Consider the following 14,880-nt stretch of genomic DNA (forward strand, 5'->3'; position numbering starts at 1 on the left):
CTTATGGGATAGATTACTAAGAGATTAGTAAAAAAGGATCTACGCTACGTAACAGTTGCTTCTTTTACTAAAAAATTCTCACACCCAGCACATCCACTCCTCTGGCCACTAAAATCATCAGAAAGTAAACAGAAGGCAATTGTGCAGAAACAAAACATACCAGAGTAAAACACACACAAACAGACTCACCTCTAAGTCGTTAAAGAATAAGTGCGTGTCGGCCAAGTTGAAGATCATTTCTTCCATCCTAAGGCCTAACGATACAGATGTTGGTGGGTCCTACAGAAAACAGACAAAACTAATTAAATCAAACCAAATTATTCTGAAATAAGTGTGTGTGTATACACTGTATTTTTGAAGAAGCAGATGAAGCAATGCAGAACAGTAAATAATGAAGTTCCCTGCAAGTCTGTCAATTAACACAAAAATCCCTTTAAATTCTACAGCAAGGTATTCCCATAAAAGAAGACATTAGGCGCACTTGAAAGTTTCAGTCTCTGTTTACGACCCTCTGAAAGGGACCAGAATAGTCATCAGAAATGCCACAGACAGACAGAATGAACCGAGTAAAACCATGCCTGTTCTTGGGAGGGGCAGTTAAATGGAAGAGCCGGGGTCACAGCCTCATCGTAAATAGCCCATTCTCCACATAGTTGTCCAGATGCATCATCTGATTGCTCTCTACATGATAAAATACGATTCCCTGTAAAGGTTCTTTAGTTAACTGACAGTCACTCCGTTTGTTCAAAATTAAAACTGCAAAATAATTCAACAGTTATATTAATCCCTATATCAGGCGCAACTACAAATTCCTCCTTAAATTGTGATCTCTGTCAGCAATGTGACACGTGCTGCAATGGTGATATGGCTGCACTGTCTGTAAGATAATACCAAGAGAGGAGTGAACAACACTGTAAATAGTTAATGAGCATGTGACAATGTGTGCAGTTTTCCTTTTAAAAGGTTAACGTATAGGCAAAATGTCATCAGATCATTCTCACATGAACATCTACAAAATTATAAACCCTAATGACTGTAATTGTAATGAAACTTCTTATGATTATAAAATTGTCCATTGTTTATTGTTGTTTTACTTTTGGATTTTCATATATATTAATATTACTATTAATTAAATAACTTGAGAGATATGTTTACATTCTTTTTTTGTGCTTGTTTGTTTTCATACATATTGAATGCCTTTTACATTTTAAGTCTCAAATCAGCAGAATGTCCTCAGCAAGTAAAGGACAAAGTGAAGACAAAAGCTTCCCGTGGAGGAGGTTTTCCTGCAGCTGGGTGAGACTTGTATAAGAGACAAGCCAGGCAGGACCAGAAGCAGGGATTAGAGAGTTAAACCACCTAAAGACACACCTGAGCTTTCTGCTGATTAGCTGTCACACCCCACAATGCTTATGTTTTCTCTAAAATGACAGAGTACAAACCACACAAGGAGAGCTCAATTCCCACTTCTAGAGGCTTTCTCCTTCCTCTTAACCTCCCAGTTTGAACCAATCTTTCAGTAAGAATTCATCAAAAATAATTAGCCTCCCACATGAACAGGCTACCAGCTCCCTCTTCCCAACCTCTGGCGCTGTTGGGTGATTCACTCTTATGGACTGGTTTGGTGGGAAAAGGCTGCCTTTTCTGCACAAGTGAATCCTTTCCAATTAAATCTAAACAATCAGTCAGTGAGGGAGTTAAGAATACAAGCAGGTCACTGCTCCAGCACCACCTGTCCTGAGATGTCAGTGGCTTTAGGGGGACGCCAAGCCTCCCCCTCCACCCTCAAGCCCCTTACCAATAACAACCCCCATCCCCACCCACTTTAAGCTCTCGCTCTGGCCAGCCCAGTACCAGCACAGCTGGCCTTAACCATCAGCTTTATGGGGGTGAGCTGCCTTGATGCCAATTAAAAGAGCTGATAAGAACAGCAGTGTGTTTATGTGTATGAGGGAGAGAGAGAGAGGGAGAGAGAAAAAAGTCAGAGAGCGCGCGGGTGGGAGGTCACAGAGAGTGAGCGAAAGTGTGGATGTGCACTCACTCAGATACACATCTATTTATAGCAAGTTTAGAGCAGCTAGGAGGGAAAACTGTTTTGTATCTTTTTTGTTTATGCCTGGCATCAATGAAAGCCAGAAAGGAGGAGAAGGGGGTGGAATGGTTGTGTTGGTTGTTAGTCTTAACTTTCTTTTCTAAGGGAGTTTATAGATCTGTATTTCAGATAAGGGCATGGCAGAGGGACAAAATCATGGGTTACAAAGTGAGTAAAATGGGCAGAGAGGAAGAAAAACAGAGAACAAATGAAAAAATCCAGAGCGAGTGGCTCTAGTTAGCTGTCGCATCCTATATGAGCTCTGATGGAATGGGCCATTATGGAGTTTCAGAGCAGCACACTGGAGACCCTATGTGTGATTATGTGTGTGCATGGTGCAAGAGACCCTCATGACGGAGCCACAGCTCCCTAAGCATTTAGCTCTCTCTTTACGCAGCAGGCAGGGCTGGGAATAAAGTAAATAAACAGTAAAGGGTCGTGGGGCAGCCCTCTTTCACCCCCAAAACAAAACACTACCCCCATCAAACACCCCTCATACCAGAACAAAGGCACAGAGCATGGGCTGCAGACGCTAAGCTCTCTGACATAGGAGGAGTAATATGTCATTTTCAAAAAAACAAAAACAAAACACTGCTCTAAAACAAAATTAAAATAAAATGCATATTAGTTTATGAATTTCATATTAAAGTCAATTTTTATATCTAGAAGGGGAAAAACAGACAGGATGATGTACTTTAAAGGAACCTATGACCTCAATATAACCATGAGAAAAGCATTCTGGCTTATTTCCCAAATTATTTATTTTGAAGGTTTAAATTTAGAGAAGCAATTTACATGAAACAACAAATAGAAAACCCTGGAAAAGTAAACTCTTCATTTCATGAGCACACAAAGTTACATGGGATAGAAATGACCTTTCGCTATAATAATAAAAATATATGTTTGTTAATACATACATATTTGTTGAGTCTTAATTAAGCCAGGTTTGGCAGAATTTCTAAGCTCTAGTTTGAGTTCTGGCTGGGCTGTATTTAGTGGACTCACTCTCCTGCCAGGGTCTCCAGGGAGATCCCTGCCTGAGAAGGATGGATTGAGAAGCACTTAATTAAACTAACAATGTGGCATTTCTGAAGGAGAAAGGAACACTCAAGATGTGTCAATAGACATCCAGAGTGCAACTGTTGTGAGCCCCTACAGCCGGGCCTGGATGGGCCATGCAGAGCCCCCCAACAGCTGCAAAGAGCAGTCAGGTTTTTGTCAGATCTCATTGGACTCGTTTAAAAAAATAAGAAGAAGCAATTATCTATACATTGAGTTCTGCTCTATCGTCTCACTGTGGGGTTAGAGCAAAGTGAAATCTATCCTCTGCCCCCCTCCTTTTAATATTCATGCATTTTGCTGATAAAGTGAATGGCTACTGCCAGAGTCTGATGTCACTCACCCGTCCATATCTGTTGGCATAAGAACCCGTAAGCAAGGAATGGAAAATGATGATTGTTTCATCTAGGTCCCAGATGAAAACTCGCTAGAGAGATGGGGGGCAGAGGTGGGGGAGAAAGAAACAAAGAAAAACAGAGAAAAAAAGAGGCAAAATCAATGGTGCACTCTGTAGGGCTGCAAGGTGATCCTCCTGGTCAATAGGCCAGGAGCGTATTCGTGTGCCACAGGGACCAGGATCCATTTGCTTGGGTTGGTCACCGCAACACTTCTCTCACCACCCCACTACACACTTTCCACCCCGTGCCCTTTACATTAGAGTAATCAATAGTGACAAACTAATTAACTAGATATGTTAACATGCCATGATGTCAGTGTTTTAATGGCTGCTATTATCCTCAGTCAAATTAATAACATATTAATGAAGAGTCCTCGAAATTACAGCAAGTTTATTTTGACACATGGTCACTATCAAAGTGGGCAATAACACCACTGTAAGCAACAGCTAGTGAGCAGTCTTCAGTGCGTGGTATATATGTAATACGTATCTCATCAGTGATGACTCAATCACATGCCTTATTGTTTATTTATACGATATACAAAGCTCTTTATAGATGATATGCGTTTAGTGATGACTCATATATTCCACAATGCATTAATAATGCATTTAAAGTTAAGGAATCATGTCTTTAAGTATTAATGTCCATCAAGTGTTAAAGTTGGTGTGGCAGCCATATAGTAAGTGGATTAGTGTCCATGTGTCTCAGACAGGGCGAGGCTGTCTGTCGCCAAGGTAGCGGGTTCACCCTACCTCAAGGTCAGAGTCGGGCGGCGGTGATGGGTTGTTGTTCCTTCTTCCACGGCCACGTGACTTTCCATCCGAGGCTCGGCGCAATCGATCTGAATCTGAATCTTTAATGGGGGTTGATGGACTGTGGATGGTACTGTACTCTCCTGAAAGGAAGGAAAGAAGGAGGAAGGGGAGTATTAAAAGAGCGCACCGAAGACGAGCTTCTATTTGCTTTTAGAAAAGATGTTTAAAGGGACTATTTGTCTTGATGGAGGACAGACAGCATCCTGCAGGAGACATAACTTATAAGACTGCAGGTAACAAGCATGCCATAAATCAGATGCAGAACAAATAATAAAGGCTACTGTGCGCCATACTGATTTAATAAACAAGAGGTAATGGAGTGCATGTCAACTGGAAATAGCTAAAATGTCCTTTATCTAAATTGAATGATGGAAGTATGAAATTATATTTAGTTAAAGCCAGCTGTCTTCAGCGTGAATGATGACAATTTCAAATGCAGTCATAAAATTCTGAGTGGCTTATAATATACAATCTCAGTTGCAAGATGATGCAATAATGTCACATGAAATTATGGAAAATCTTACATCTGATTTCTGTTTTATCTCACCACTAGATGTAGTGGCTCAAACTGTCCTGTTCTTATGTAGTGGAAGTGAACATTTTCTCTGCTATGGAGAGCAAATTCCAAGAGACACACACCTCTTACCAGAATCAAACTGGTGATCTTCAGGTTATACAAGGCAGGTCTAGCTGAGGTTTAATTCCTACCTGCAGGGTTGTCTGTGAGGGCTTGGCTGGTGATGCCAGTGGGTGGTTCCTGGAGGGTGTAGGTAGTGGTGGTTGAGGGCGTGCTGGGGCTGGTGTTGTTACTTGTCATGTAGGGTGAAGTGTAGGGTGAACTGTTATAATACTGAGCATACTGGCCCTGGCCGAAGGCTGGATAACTTGGGTAGTCCTGTGGAGTAAGTAGGGTAAATTGAAAAAGTTGATAACTTTTAATTAGTTGATTAAAGTGATGGCATTTCATTTAGTCAGACACATGTAAGGGAGTAAATTGCAACCAAAAACTGCTTGAATTCTTTCAGGGGAAGAACACTCATGATTTTCATTTCAGGATACAGATGATTACTTAGAACAACTTTTTATTAACCCCTATTGTACTTTTCCCTCTAAGAGCACTGTAGGGGTTTAGTGTTCAGCTTTTTCCTTTAATTTGACACAACTCTGTAGGTCACTTGTGTGTCAGTGTCCCTCAAGGTTTCATTGAGACATCTTCCCAATAGTGATGAAAAGAGACGTTACACACATGATGTCATACACTCAAAACTGGACAGCACTGGAGTTTCTGTTCATGGTTTGTGGAAATGGTGCTGTGGTAATGGAGATGACAGAGTTAAAAGAGACATCATGTTCAAAGTTTCTTTGAAGAATTTGTCCTAAGTTCACTGCATCTTGTTTAACATTATCATCTCCATGGCTAGTTCATGACTTTTAGGGAATCCTTTTCTTAAATTCCCTTTTCTTAAGTTTCTGTCCAAAAGCCTGCCCAGTTCCAAGCATGCAAAAGGCTGGACTTATTTCTAAGCTGCTTTCCAGACAATGGCTCATTTGCTTGTCTGCAAATGCAAATGGAGATATCTGATGGCTCAATCGCGTTGTGTTCTTGGGGAAGACACTTCACCCGTTGCCTACTGGTGGTGGTCAGAGGGCCCGGTGGCGCCAGTGTACGGCAGCCTCGCCTCTGTCAGTGCGCCCCAGGGTGGCTGTGGCTACAATGTAGCTTGCCATCACCAGTGTGTGAATGTGTGGATGACTGGATGTGTAAAGCGCTTTTGGGTCATTAGGGACTAGTAAAGCGCTATACAAATACAGGCCATTTACCATTTTATCCTTACTAGGACCAGCGTCATAATACTGCCATCGTGACTTTTACATAAGTATTACCAGGGTGCTCACTCAGACACAAAGTCAACATGTTCAGAGAAGAAGTGCATGTCTGAGCAGGGATACATAAAAAAAAGAGTCAAATGGAATGATATGTTCAATGCGATGTTAGAGGGAAGATTTAGATCAAAACACAGAGGCAGACAGAAAGACAAAAGGTAGCAGAATTGAAGAAAATAACTAGGTGGTTTGGCAGGGTAATCTGAGAAATGCCCTGCACCAGTGTTGCTACTTTACAGTGCAGATTCCAAAAAATAAATGCAAACACATGTTCTGTTCTGTCCTACATCTGGACAACGATCTGTCTTGTTTTTTTCCCCTCCTCCTTTCCTCTGTGGCATAATATACATGTGTTGGAGGAGGTACGGTAGATAAGCCTGTGTACAAAGCTTTTGACATTGTGAATGATTTATGTCTGAATGTGTCATGGGTGAAATGTAGCATATTGAGTACGCATGTTTCATGAAGATTTCCAAGATCAGTTCAAACCTCAAGTATAAAATGATAGCTGCAAATTGATACCAGATTAGAGGAATAAGGAGATAAGGGAGAAATCCGCAGCTACCTGTTGCGTGCTGTTGAAGCCAGTTGAGTTTGTCAGGGAGTTATTTCCTGTGTACAATCCTGACGTTGTTGTGAAAGTCCCACCTATGAGGAGAAAAACATTGGAACTTTAAGTTATGTTACATGAAAAGACAAAATTAAATCTGCAGCAGTGTAAATAAAATGGTGCATTGTTAGGAGGGGGAAAAAAGATTCATCTTGAAACAACTATTTTAGTAGGTGAACAGAGGGAGGCCTCAGGGAGAGCTCCAAACAGTGGCCTTATCTTTCTGCTCTTCCTCCCTTATCTGTGATTGGATCAGGCCTGATGAATGACAGTGCAGAGGTGGGGGGGAAAACCTGCTTCCAAGCCCGCACAATGCGAAGAACACAAGAGACTGTTGTGTGCGAGTTACCGAAGGGTGGCGCGTTGAGTAAAGGGGGTGGAAACGGTGGATGCACTCTGGACGGGACATGAGTAGGAGGTGGGGGGTGGGGGTATAGTGACAGAGATGTATATGAAAAGAGGGTTGAAGTTGGGGTGAGCAGCTCTGGCATGGTGTGCTACTGAAATCCAGCCCTGATGAATATGTATGCTTCTCCTTTCCACTTGTTCAAACTATGGTTCTTCTGGGTAATTAAATCACTCAAAAGGGTCAATAGTATCTAATGCCCTAATATCATACATGCTATGATTTGTAGCATAGGACAGCAGCAGCTGTTGGGACACAACATCTCTCCTCAGTGGCCATCCACCTGTACTGTCATGTCAAGTCAGAGAACAGCAGGAGGGACAGTTTAAAGGGGTCATACACTGGTAGAGAAACCAGATCCTAATTCTTGAGATAACAGTTATTGTGACGATTTAAAGAACTGAATAATTAACATAAAAATCTGTCTTCATTTGCATATTTCGATCCACAAATTAATATTAATTAATAAATGTTACTTCTAACTGTTAAAAAAAGGAAAAGAAAGAAAGAGAATTTGCCAGATTTTATTGCCCAAGGCTTAACAGCATTAAACTGAACTCAAATATTTATTTAATCACAAACAATGACTGCGAACTGGTCAACTAAGTAAAACTGGTTTATCCATTATAAAGATGTAGTGAGGGGGATTCCCATTTGAGCAAATGAGCAACAATCGTGTTTATAAAGAAGTTTCATTGCAAAATACTCATCGGAAAAGCTGTGAGTAGGGGCCACGATGTGTTGATGTGACTTTTATGTGCAGATTTCTCATCAACTCAAGTGTAATTCATTCTTATCCAAAATAATGCAATTAAGAAATGATTACTTGTGGAGTTTAGTATAAGCAAATTATTCTGCCAACAGTGTAATGCACACATTAAAATAAACAAAACTAAAAATCGAGGGTTTTGGTCAGTTCTGGTCACTCTCTCTCACTCTCAGTGACAGATGATTCAGTTTTAATTAATTAATTCCAAATGAATTGTTAAAAAACATTGAGCCCAAAAAACAGTGGGCTTTGTACCTCATTTCTGTCCATACAAAAGCAGCTTGTTTGTCCACATAGCCGTAGGGGACACAAAAAGGGCGCCGCCATATTCTTTAAACAATTTCTTTACCTATAACCGTAGTCATCCTACCAAGGCCAAGAAAGTATCCCACAGCTTCAGTGAAAACGAGGCAGGAGATAGATTTACTGTTCCTAAATGAGGACGTAATTACACCTTTGTTGTCAGACACAAACAGAGGGAGTTCCTTTCATCCTATGGTCATTGGCCCCATCAGGAGGGCCCTCCCACACCGTGACAAACATGAAGCAGCTTTCAGAAAGGGGGGAATGATTAGGGAAGTTTTTCTGTGTGAGTGGAGGGGAGTGTGTGTGTGTTTTGTGCGTGTGTCTTTTTTTGGGTGCGGGGGTGATATGGCAGTGCATCCAAAGCAGCATGAAGACATTGAGTTTTGACTTGTCAGTTAGCTACACTTGCAGCACAGTGGCTAAAAGATAAAAAGAAATACCTTTAAATTACCAGAATTTAATAATTATTTGTGCAGCATGTGCAGTTTTTACCTCCAGCATGTTTTACATCCCGGTAATTATCAGCGTTGCTCTTTCTTTTCTTGTTTAATATTTTAAGGGGAAGGAGATACGTAAAACTTTCCTGTGTTCGCTGAAGAAAGTTCAAAATACTGCGAAGGTTCAATTGAACAATAAGACAAAAACAAGGTGCAAAGGCCGCAAAGAACAACAAATTAGCCTAATGCACAGTTCAAACAGTCATAAAAGCTCTCGCTGGCAGGTTTGAGGGTTGCTCTGTGGAGAACAAGGAGCCACATAAAAGCTGAGGGGACCCCCGCTAGCCCGGTGAGAATGAGCCCATGCTGTTTGGAGTGGTGGTGCTGGTTATAGCAGGGAGAGAAAGAAAGGGCCTTGTGGTTCCCCGGGGGGCATGTTTTCTCTCCCTCCCCCTGTCCTGCTCCAGTTAGTTCACTCACTCAGGACCAGACATCATCCCTCCCTCCTCTCCTCCTTCCCTCCTGCCTTCTGGCTCCACAATTGGAAGTCCATTTGCTTTGCTTGATCAGTCCCTTGCCATGGGCTATGTCTATCATCAGTGCACAATATTTGTAGCAGAAGTTTGTATGCCCCACTTGGGAATAGCCTATCAAGTCCAGATGGGGCTCTCCTTTTAAAAGGCAACCAAGGCTTCAGCTTCTTCAGCTCGCACTACCATTGGGACAGAATGCTGGAACCCAATTATTCACCTAATTAGCATCTGCTCAGCACCACCATAAAAACAATGCCTCTGTCTGTTTACGCTCCTCTAATATTTTTTGCCATTTTCGGTACTCCCTGAAATGCCCTACAAAAAAGTGCCCCAAGTGTCCACTTTATGATTTGGTACCTTGACTTTAGCAACCACACAAAGCTCGATCGCATCAGAGATGAAAGCAAAGAGCAAAAAACATTAATCTAATCGTCCTCTGCCTTGACAGCTGGCCACAGGCTGGTGGCAGCGACACTGAAAGAAAGGGGAGTATCAGATGTGGAAAAGGAGTCTTTGGTTGGGACACCCAGGCCTGAGGCACATTGCCCAGGCAGATCAATAGGCCGGAGAGAGTAATGATGATGGTGTGGCGGAGGGCCAGAGCCACAGTTAGAGAACCCAGGGCCAGAATAGTGGTCAATCTGTCATCTTACATGGCTGTCAATTACTAATGCACTTAACGCTAACATGGGGGAAAAGATAGGCAGAGATAGCTGAAGAGAGTGAGGGAGAGACTGAGATAGACGGAGGTTAAAAGAAAGACAGAGTAAGAGCATAATACTTAGAAGATGAATGGGAACATAATACTGTCATCATGAGTTAAACCACTAAGGGCAGGATAGCAGCTTGTGCACTCTGCCGCACATGCTCTGACTTTTGTTCCTGTCGTTCTCTTTCTGCCTCTCCTTTTTTCAGGTGTGAAGTGTGCTCCAAAATCTCTGAATGTGGCCAACTGTATTTGGTTAAGAGGCGTGGAAGAGAGGCTTCCCCTGCCACATCTGCTGCTGAGCTGGTGTTATTTATTGTGGGATGTTCTGGGGGCTTTTCAGCAACATGTGGAGATATTTCAACTGTCACACTTTAGATATTACAGGAGAGAATACAAAGACTGCAATAGCAGCTAGCTTGCTCAGTGCAGAGGCTTTCTGAACCAGAGAGAAGCAGAAAGAGTGTAACAGATACAGTCCACTGGGCATTAGGCCCGATCTACATTTAAACTGCATGGCTGGAGAGAAAGAGCACAAAAAGGGGGAGTGTAGGGTGCACAACTCATCTTAATCGGTTTCAAGGGCATAAATCTCTGTGTTCTCAGTTCTTAAACAAATGAAAATATGATCACAGGGAGAGAAAAAACAAAGGCTGGGGAGCGACATGGCTGCTGCCTCCTAAGTGCTTGCCATTTTTCCATCTGTGTTGATACTTTTAAGAGAGGAGAGGAAAGGAAGGCAGCCGTTGTGGCTGCACAAAACACCGCTGGGTTGCAACCACTATCAAGGGTGAGGGCGAGGGCTGTGCTGTGAATAAGTCTTCTAATGTAAAAAAAAAAAAAAGTAAAATAAACCTTATTTGAAAGGGCTGAATATAAAGACAGGATTTTGTGCATTACATCCAAAAAGAGACCCACTACAGAAATAGCAAAAAAAAAAAAAGTTTGCCATCTATTTCATATGCTGTTGGGTTTAAGTAAAATGTATTTCATCTTGTGGTGTGTTTTCTAACGCACAAATTCAAACTTTGGAAAAAATTGGGAGAAAAAGCAAAGAATTCACAATGATGTCCTCACCCTGCATCTGGTAGCTGTAGGGGGCCTGTCCTGTCTGTGGTGTTGTGAAGCCAGAGCTGTAGCTTAGGAAGCCTGTCTGTCCCGGGGATTGGGACTGACTCAACCCCCCCTCCGTCTTTATGCCTGCCCACAATGGACCTAAATCAGTTAGTGACACCAGATCGGTTTGATGCACAGACAACAGTCAACACAGTTTTAAATTACACTGGACAGCAAAGGGACACCACCTCTGTCTGTTAGCATAACACACTAATCACAGTGGATGACTGGTGATTATCTGTTACTGATTTTCATCATTTGTTGTTTGGAAATTTTATCTTGCGCTGAGTTCCATCACTCTGCACAACAGCACACTACTTTGCTCGAAAACCAAAACGCATGTTTGGATTAGGCTTGTTTTATTTTATGATTTTATTAATAACTGTTATTATCATTTAGCAAAGGTCACATGAAAAGATGCACAAGTAACAAAACATTCTGCCCGTGTTTGTGAGCTACCCTGACCACTGTTTTGGCTGAGTCAGTCACAATGTAGTCTCTATGCGACGGCAGATTGCAGGACTTTATTCAAATAAACAGTGTAAATTCCTCCACATATTGGAGAGTCTTGTGGGGTCAAAACACTCCAAAGACTTAGGACAAATAAAGTCTACAGTAAGCGATGTACTCTATGCTTCTCTTGCGATGCCAGAGGAAACCAGTTCTTGTTTTCAGATTTATATCAGTAATCTTTCTGATCTATCTGAACAGCTTCATAAGCAAATTTTCTTCTACTGCACTGCAAGAGAATATGCAGGCACTAAACAACAACTCAGCATCTCTGTTGGTTTTGGTGTACAGGAGGAATTCTGGGAACATGAGCAAGGTACTTTTCCTAAACTTCATGAAGAAAAAAAAATTAGTTGTGCATTTTCAAGACTTTGGGTTAATACAATTTCAAGAACTCTGACATTATTAACAGACTCTCTCCAGCAAGAGGAGGCAATCATTTGTGTTAATCTTACCATAAGCTGGTATGCCATAGGGCTGGCCAGGCTGGGGGTAGCTAGCATAAGCTGCGGCCTGCTGCATTCCTGTGGTGTACTGCGCCTGTCCATACGCAGCCATATTTTGGGATGAAGGGGTAGGAAGAATATGCGGATATGTTCTGCTATTTGAGAAAAGAAACAAGAAACTAGAGTGAGAAAAGGAAGGCAGGAAAAGTGAGGCCCGTGTTTTACCCCCAAAACCATAACACAAACTTTGCTAACTGAGAAATTCCTTGTGATTGAGCTACTTCGTTCTAAACAGCCAGCCAAGCTGTAAGATAGACAGCATAGCAAAGCTCATATACATAGTGAAAGAACAATAAATGGCAAAGGAAATTTTTGCAAGATAATAATTACAACAGATTTCAGAGTGCGCTGGCTACAGACACCCATGCAAACAAAGCCAGTCAGAAAACCCCCATCTAGCAGAAGGATCTAATTAAAGAACGAAATGAAGTTGGATGCTGCTTATTATTTTACAGAAAAATAAAAGAAACCTTACTTGGAAGGGTAAATCTGTGGAGAGAACTGGTGCGTTTGTCTTGGGCTGAAGCCACTGGTTCCAATAGCTGAGGAGAGTTAAAAAGAAAAGAGGCAAGCACATATTTAAACATTAAGAAATAAGGTAAATATTATCTTTTGCCAACAGAACTTCTGGATTCCAAGGAAACAGTAATTACATTGCATTACTCTATTTATTTTGGTAACCTTATTTAAGGTTGAAAACCGGAGAGTTATAATGAAGCAAAATAATCAGGTAAAAACATCAGGTCCTCCTGCTGACCCACGTATCTCTGAGATACTTCTGAGCCGCTATGACAAACACTGGTGTAAGCACACACACACGACGGCCTGAATCAGTCTCGGCTTGTGGCTTAAGATGCTTTGGGTCTTTCTAGCCACAGCCATATCTGAAGTGACGTCACTGATTGGAGCTAATGAGTGCTACTCGTTTCATCACTGATGAGTATATGCTTCACCGGTGCTCTTAAGGTTGAAATACAAGCAACTTTACAAGATTTTTTTATTTTGAGTGCAGAAAAAATTATTTAACTCTAGATTGCCTTTGTCAGTCATGCTGTATGAGGCTCTGGCTCTCTGTGCAATAATCAGGGGACACTCAAACTCACTCCACCCATCTTCAATTTTGTACATATTTGTACAATTCCCCGCCTTCATCAGAATAACTATAATATGCATTCACTTGTAACATTAGTTCTAAAATTACTACACTAATTATAGTTGTGGGGTATGTAAAATTGTGCAATATCAGCTGTCTCACTCCATTTTCCTATATAGTGTTAGAGGGTTTCTCCCAAAGCCGCCTCACAGATCACCCCTTCTTCAGTCAAACTGTGCAGGTGAGAGTAGGTGATAGGTAGATAGGTGCAAAGTTGAGAAATAAACTGAGACAGAAACATTTTTTAAGCATCAGACTGCTATTCATGGTAAATCACAGAGATGCTGATTTTTAAATATGCTTTTTGATCAACACAAAGCCCTACTTTAGATAAGACAGGCAACTTTAACACAAAGCTGCTAGCAAGCTCAGATTAAACTGAGAATTAAACTAGCTAGTGCGGTTTTAAGTCAAACAACTCAAAATGTACTTTGCATTCTGACACATTCACAGCACAGGGTTCATTTTTCCAGCTTGTCAAATAACAACAGTCACAAAAGTAGTTTAATATCTATAATTTGATTATTTGTAGAAAATCCTCCCGGTTACTGTTGCTGATGCGTGTGTGCATGTGCACCCATGTCAACCCACAGAGCACGTGTACGTTAACAAAAAATATAAATTTACTTATAGGACTCTGGTAAATAATTCTGAATAGAAAGAAAATCTTTAAAAAGTCAAAGTGGAAGAGCTACCTTGAATGCTGTTTTGCAAATTTAAACTTTAAATGTTAAAAAAACGCAAACAATATTAGTCATATTGAATGAAATCAAAATAAGCTAATAAAATGCAAGAGATAGCTGTATAAATTAAAATCTGTTAAGCTTGACAAAATTATTCAGTTAGTTTAAAACCAGAACAATTCGGGGAAGCAACAATCTCAGTCTCGGCATTTAACTGTACCGGAGACGCAGTTTTAAAACATCTGTCTAATCGGTCGTGACATGTAAAATAAGGGATTTGGTTGCGGGGGGGGGGGCGCTAACTGTATGTAACTGTAAGCCCAAACCCCTCACACACGTTATTAATATTGAACACTTTTCCCACATCAGTAGCACCTGCCACTGGACAAAACTTGCTCTTCTGAAGAGCGCTTTGGGTTTCCCCCACGGAGGATATGGGGTATAAGATTACTAAATTTCATTAATACTGTCAGAGACAAAAGTCATGCTGTGATTTATGTCCTCCGAGCATATAGTATCAAGCATTTAGTTAAACGGCTTAGGAAATAAAGGCAAATTAGCAGCAGGTTAATACCATGTACAGCTGCATGTAGTGCTATTAACAAATGTTTACAGCAAAGATTTACTGCAGATGGTGGAAAAATAAACCCCCCAAATTTTAAATAGTTATAATTCCTATGATAGTTCCAACAATGCTTATCATACTCTGCGGCCTTTGTTTTATTTAACAATGTGTTTATGTTAGAGTGTGTGTGTGTGTGTGTGTGTGTGAGTGAGATATTTCCTTGCTGAAAGGAAGGTGTGAAAAGCCTAGGCCGATAGGCCGATTGGGTAACAGCCCGTGGAGATCGAGGGCCACTGGGATAGCGCGTCACTCCACTGGACAGACAAGCTCAG

At 41.3% G+C, this 14,880-nt stretch overlaps 1 protein-coding gene across 2 annotated transcripts in view; it reads right to left on the reverse strand.

The window, feature by feature from the left end:
- The window catches only part of eya1 (EYA transcriptional coactivator and phosphatase 1), a 62,688-nt gene that overhangs the window by 15,092 nt on the left and 32,716 nt on the right, over window positions 1-14,880 (reverse strand). The window contains exons 5-12 of one of the 2 annotated variants that reach the window (XM_085468495.1): window positions 12,623-12,689; window positions 12,097-12,242; window positions 11,093-11,215; window positions 6,814-6,896; window positions 5,073-5,259; window positions 4,302-4,444; window positions 3,495-3,578; window positions 190-279 (exon numbers count right to left, since the gene is read on the reverse strand). In XM_085468495.1, the coding sequence (XP_085324621.1) occupies window positions 190-279; window positions 3,495-3,578; window positions 4,302-4,444; window positions 5,073-5,259; window positions 6,814-6,896; window positions 11,093-11,215; window positions 12,097-12,242; window positions 12,623-12,689 (923 nt within the window). The remainder of the gene's footprint in view (window positions 1-189; window positions 280-3,494; window positions 3,579-4,301; window positions 4,445-5,072; window positions 5,260-6,813; window positions 6,897-11,092; window positions 11,216-12,096; window positions 12,243-12,622; window positions 12,690-14,880) is intronic. The other variant, XM_085468496.1, reaches the window with a different exon arrangement.

The sequence above is a fragment of the Copadichromis virginalis genome, linkage group LG9, assembly GCF_057382275.1.
Source record: "Copadichromis virginalis isolate Kocher_CV1m ecotype Utaka linkage group LG9, C_Virginalis_male_GT1.1, whole genome shotgun sequence".
NCBI lineage: Eukaryota > Metazoa > Chordata > Actinopteri > Cichliformes > Cichlidae > Copadichromis > Copadichromis virginalis.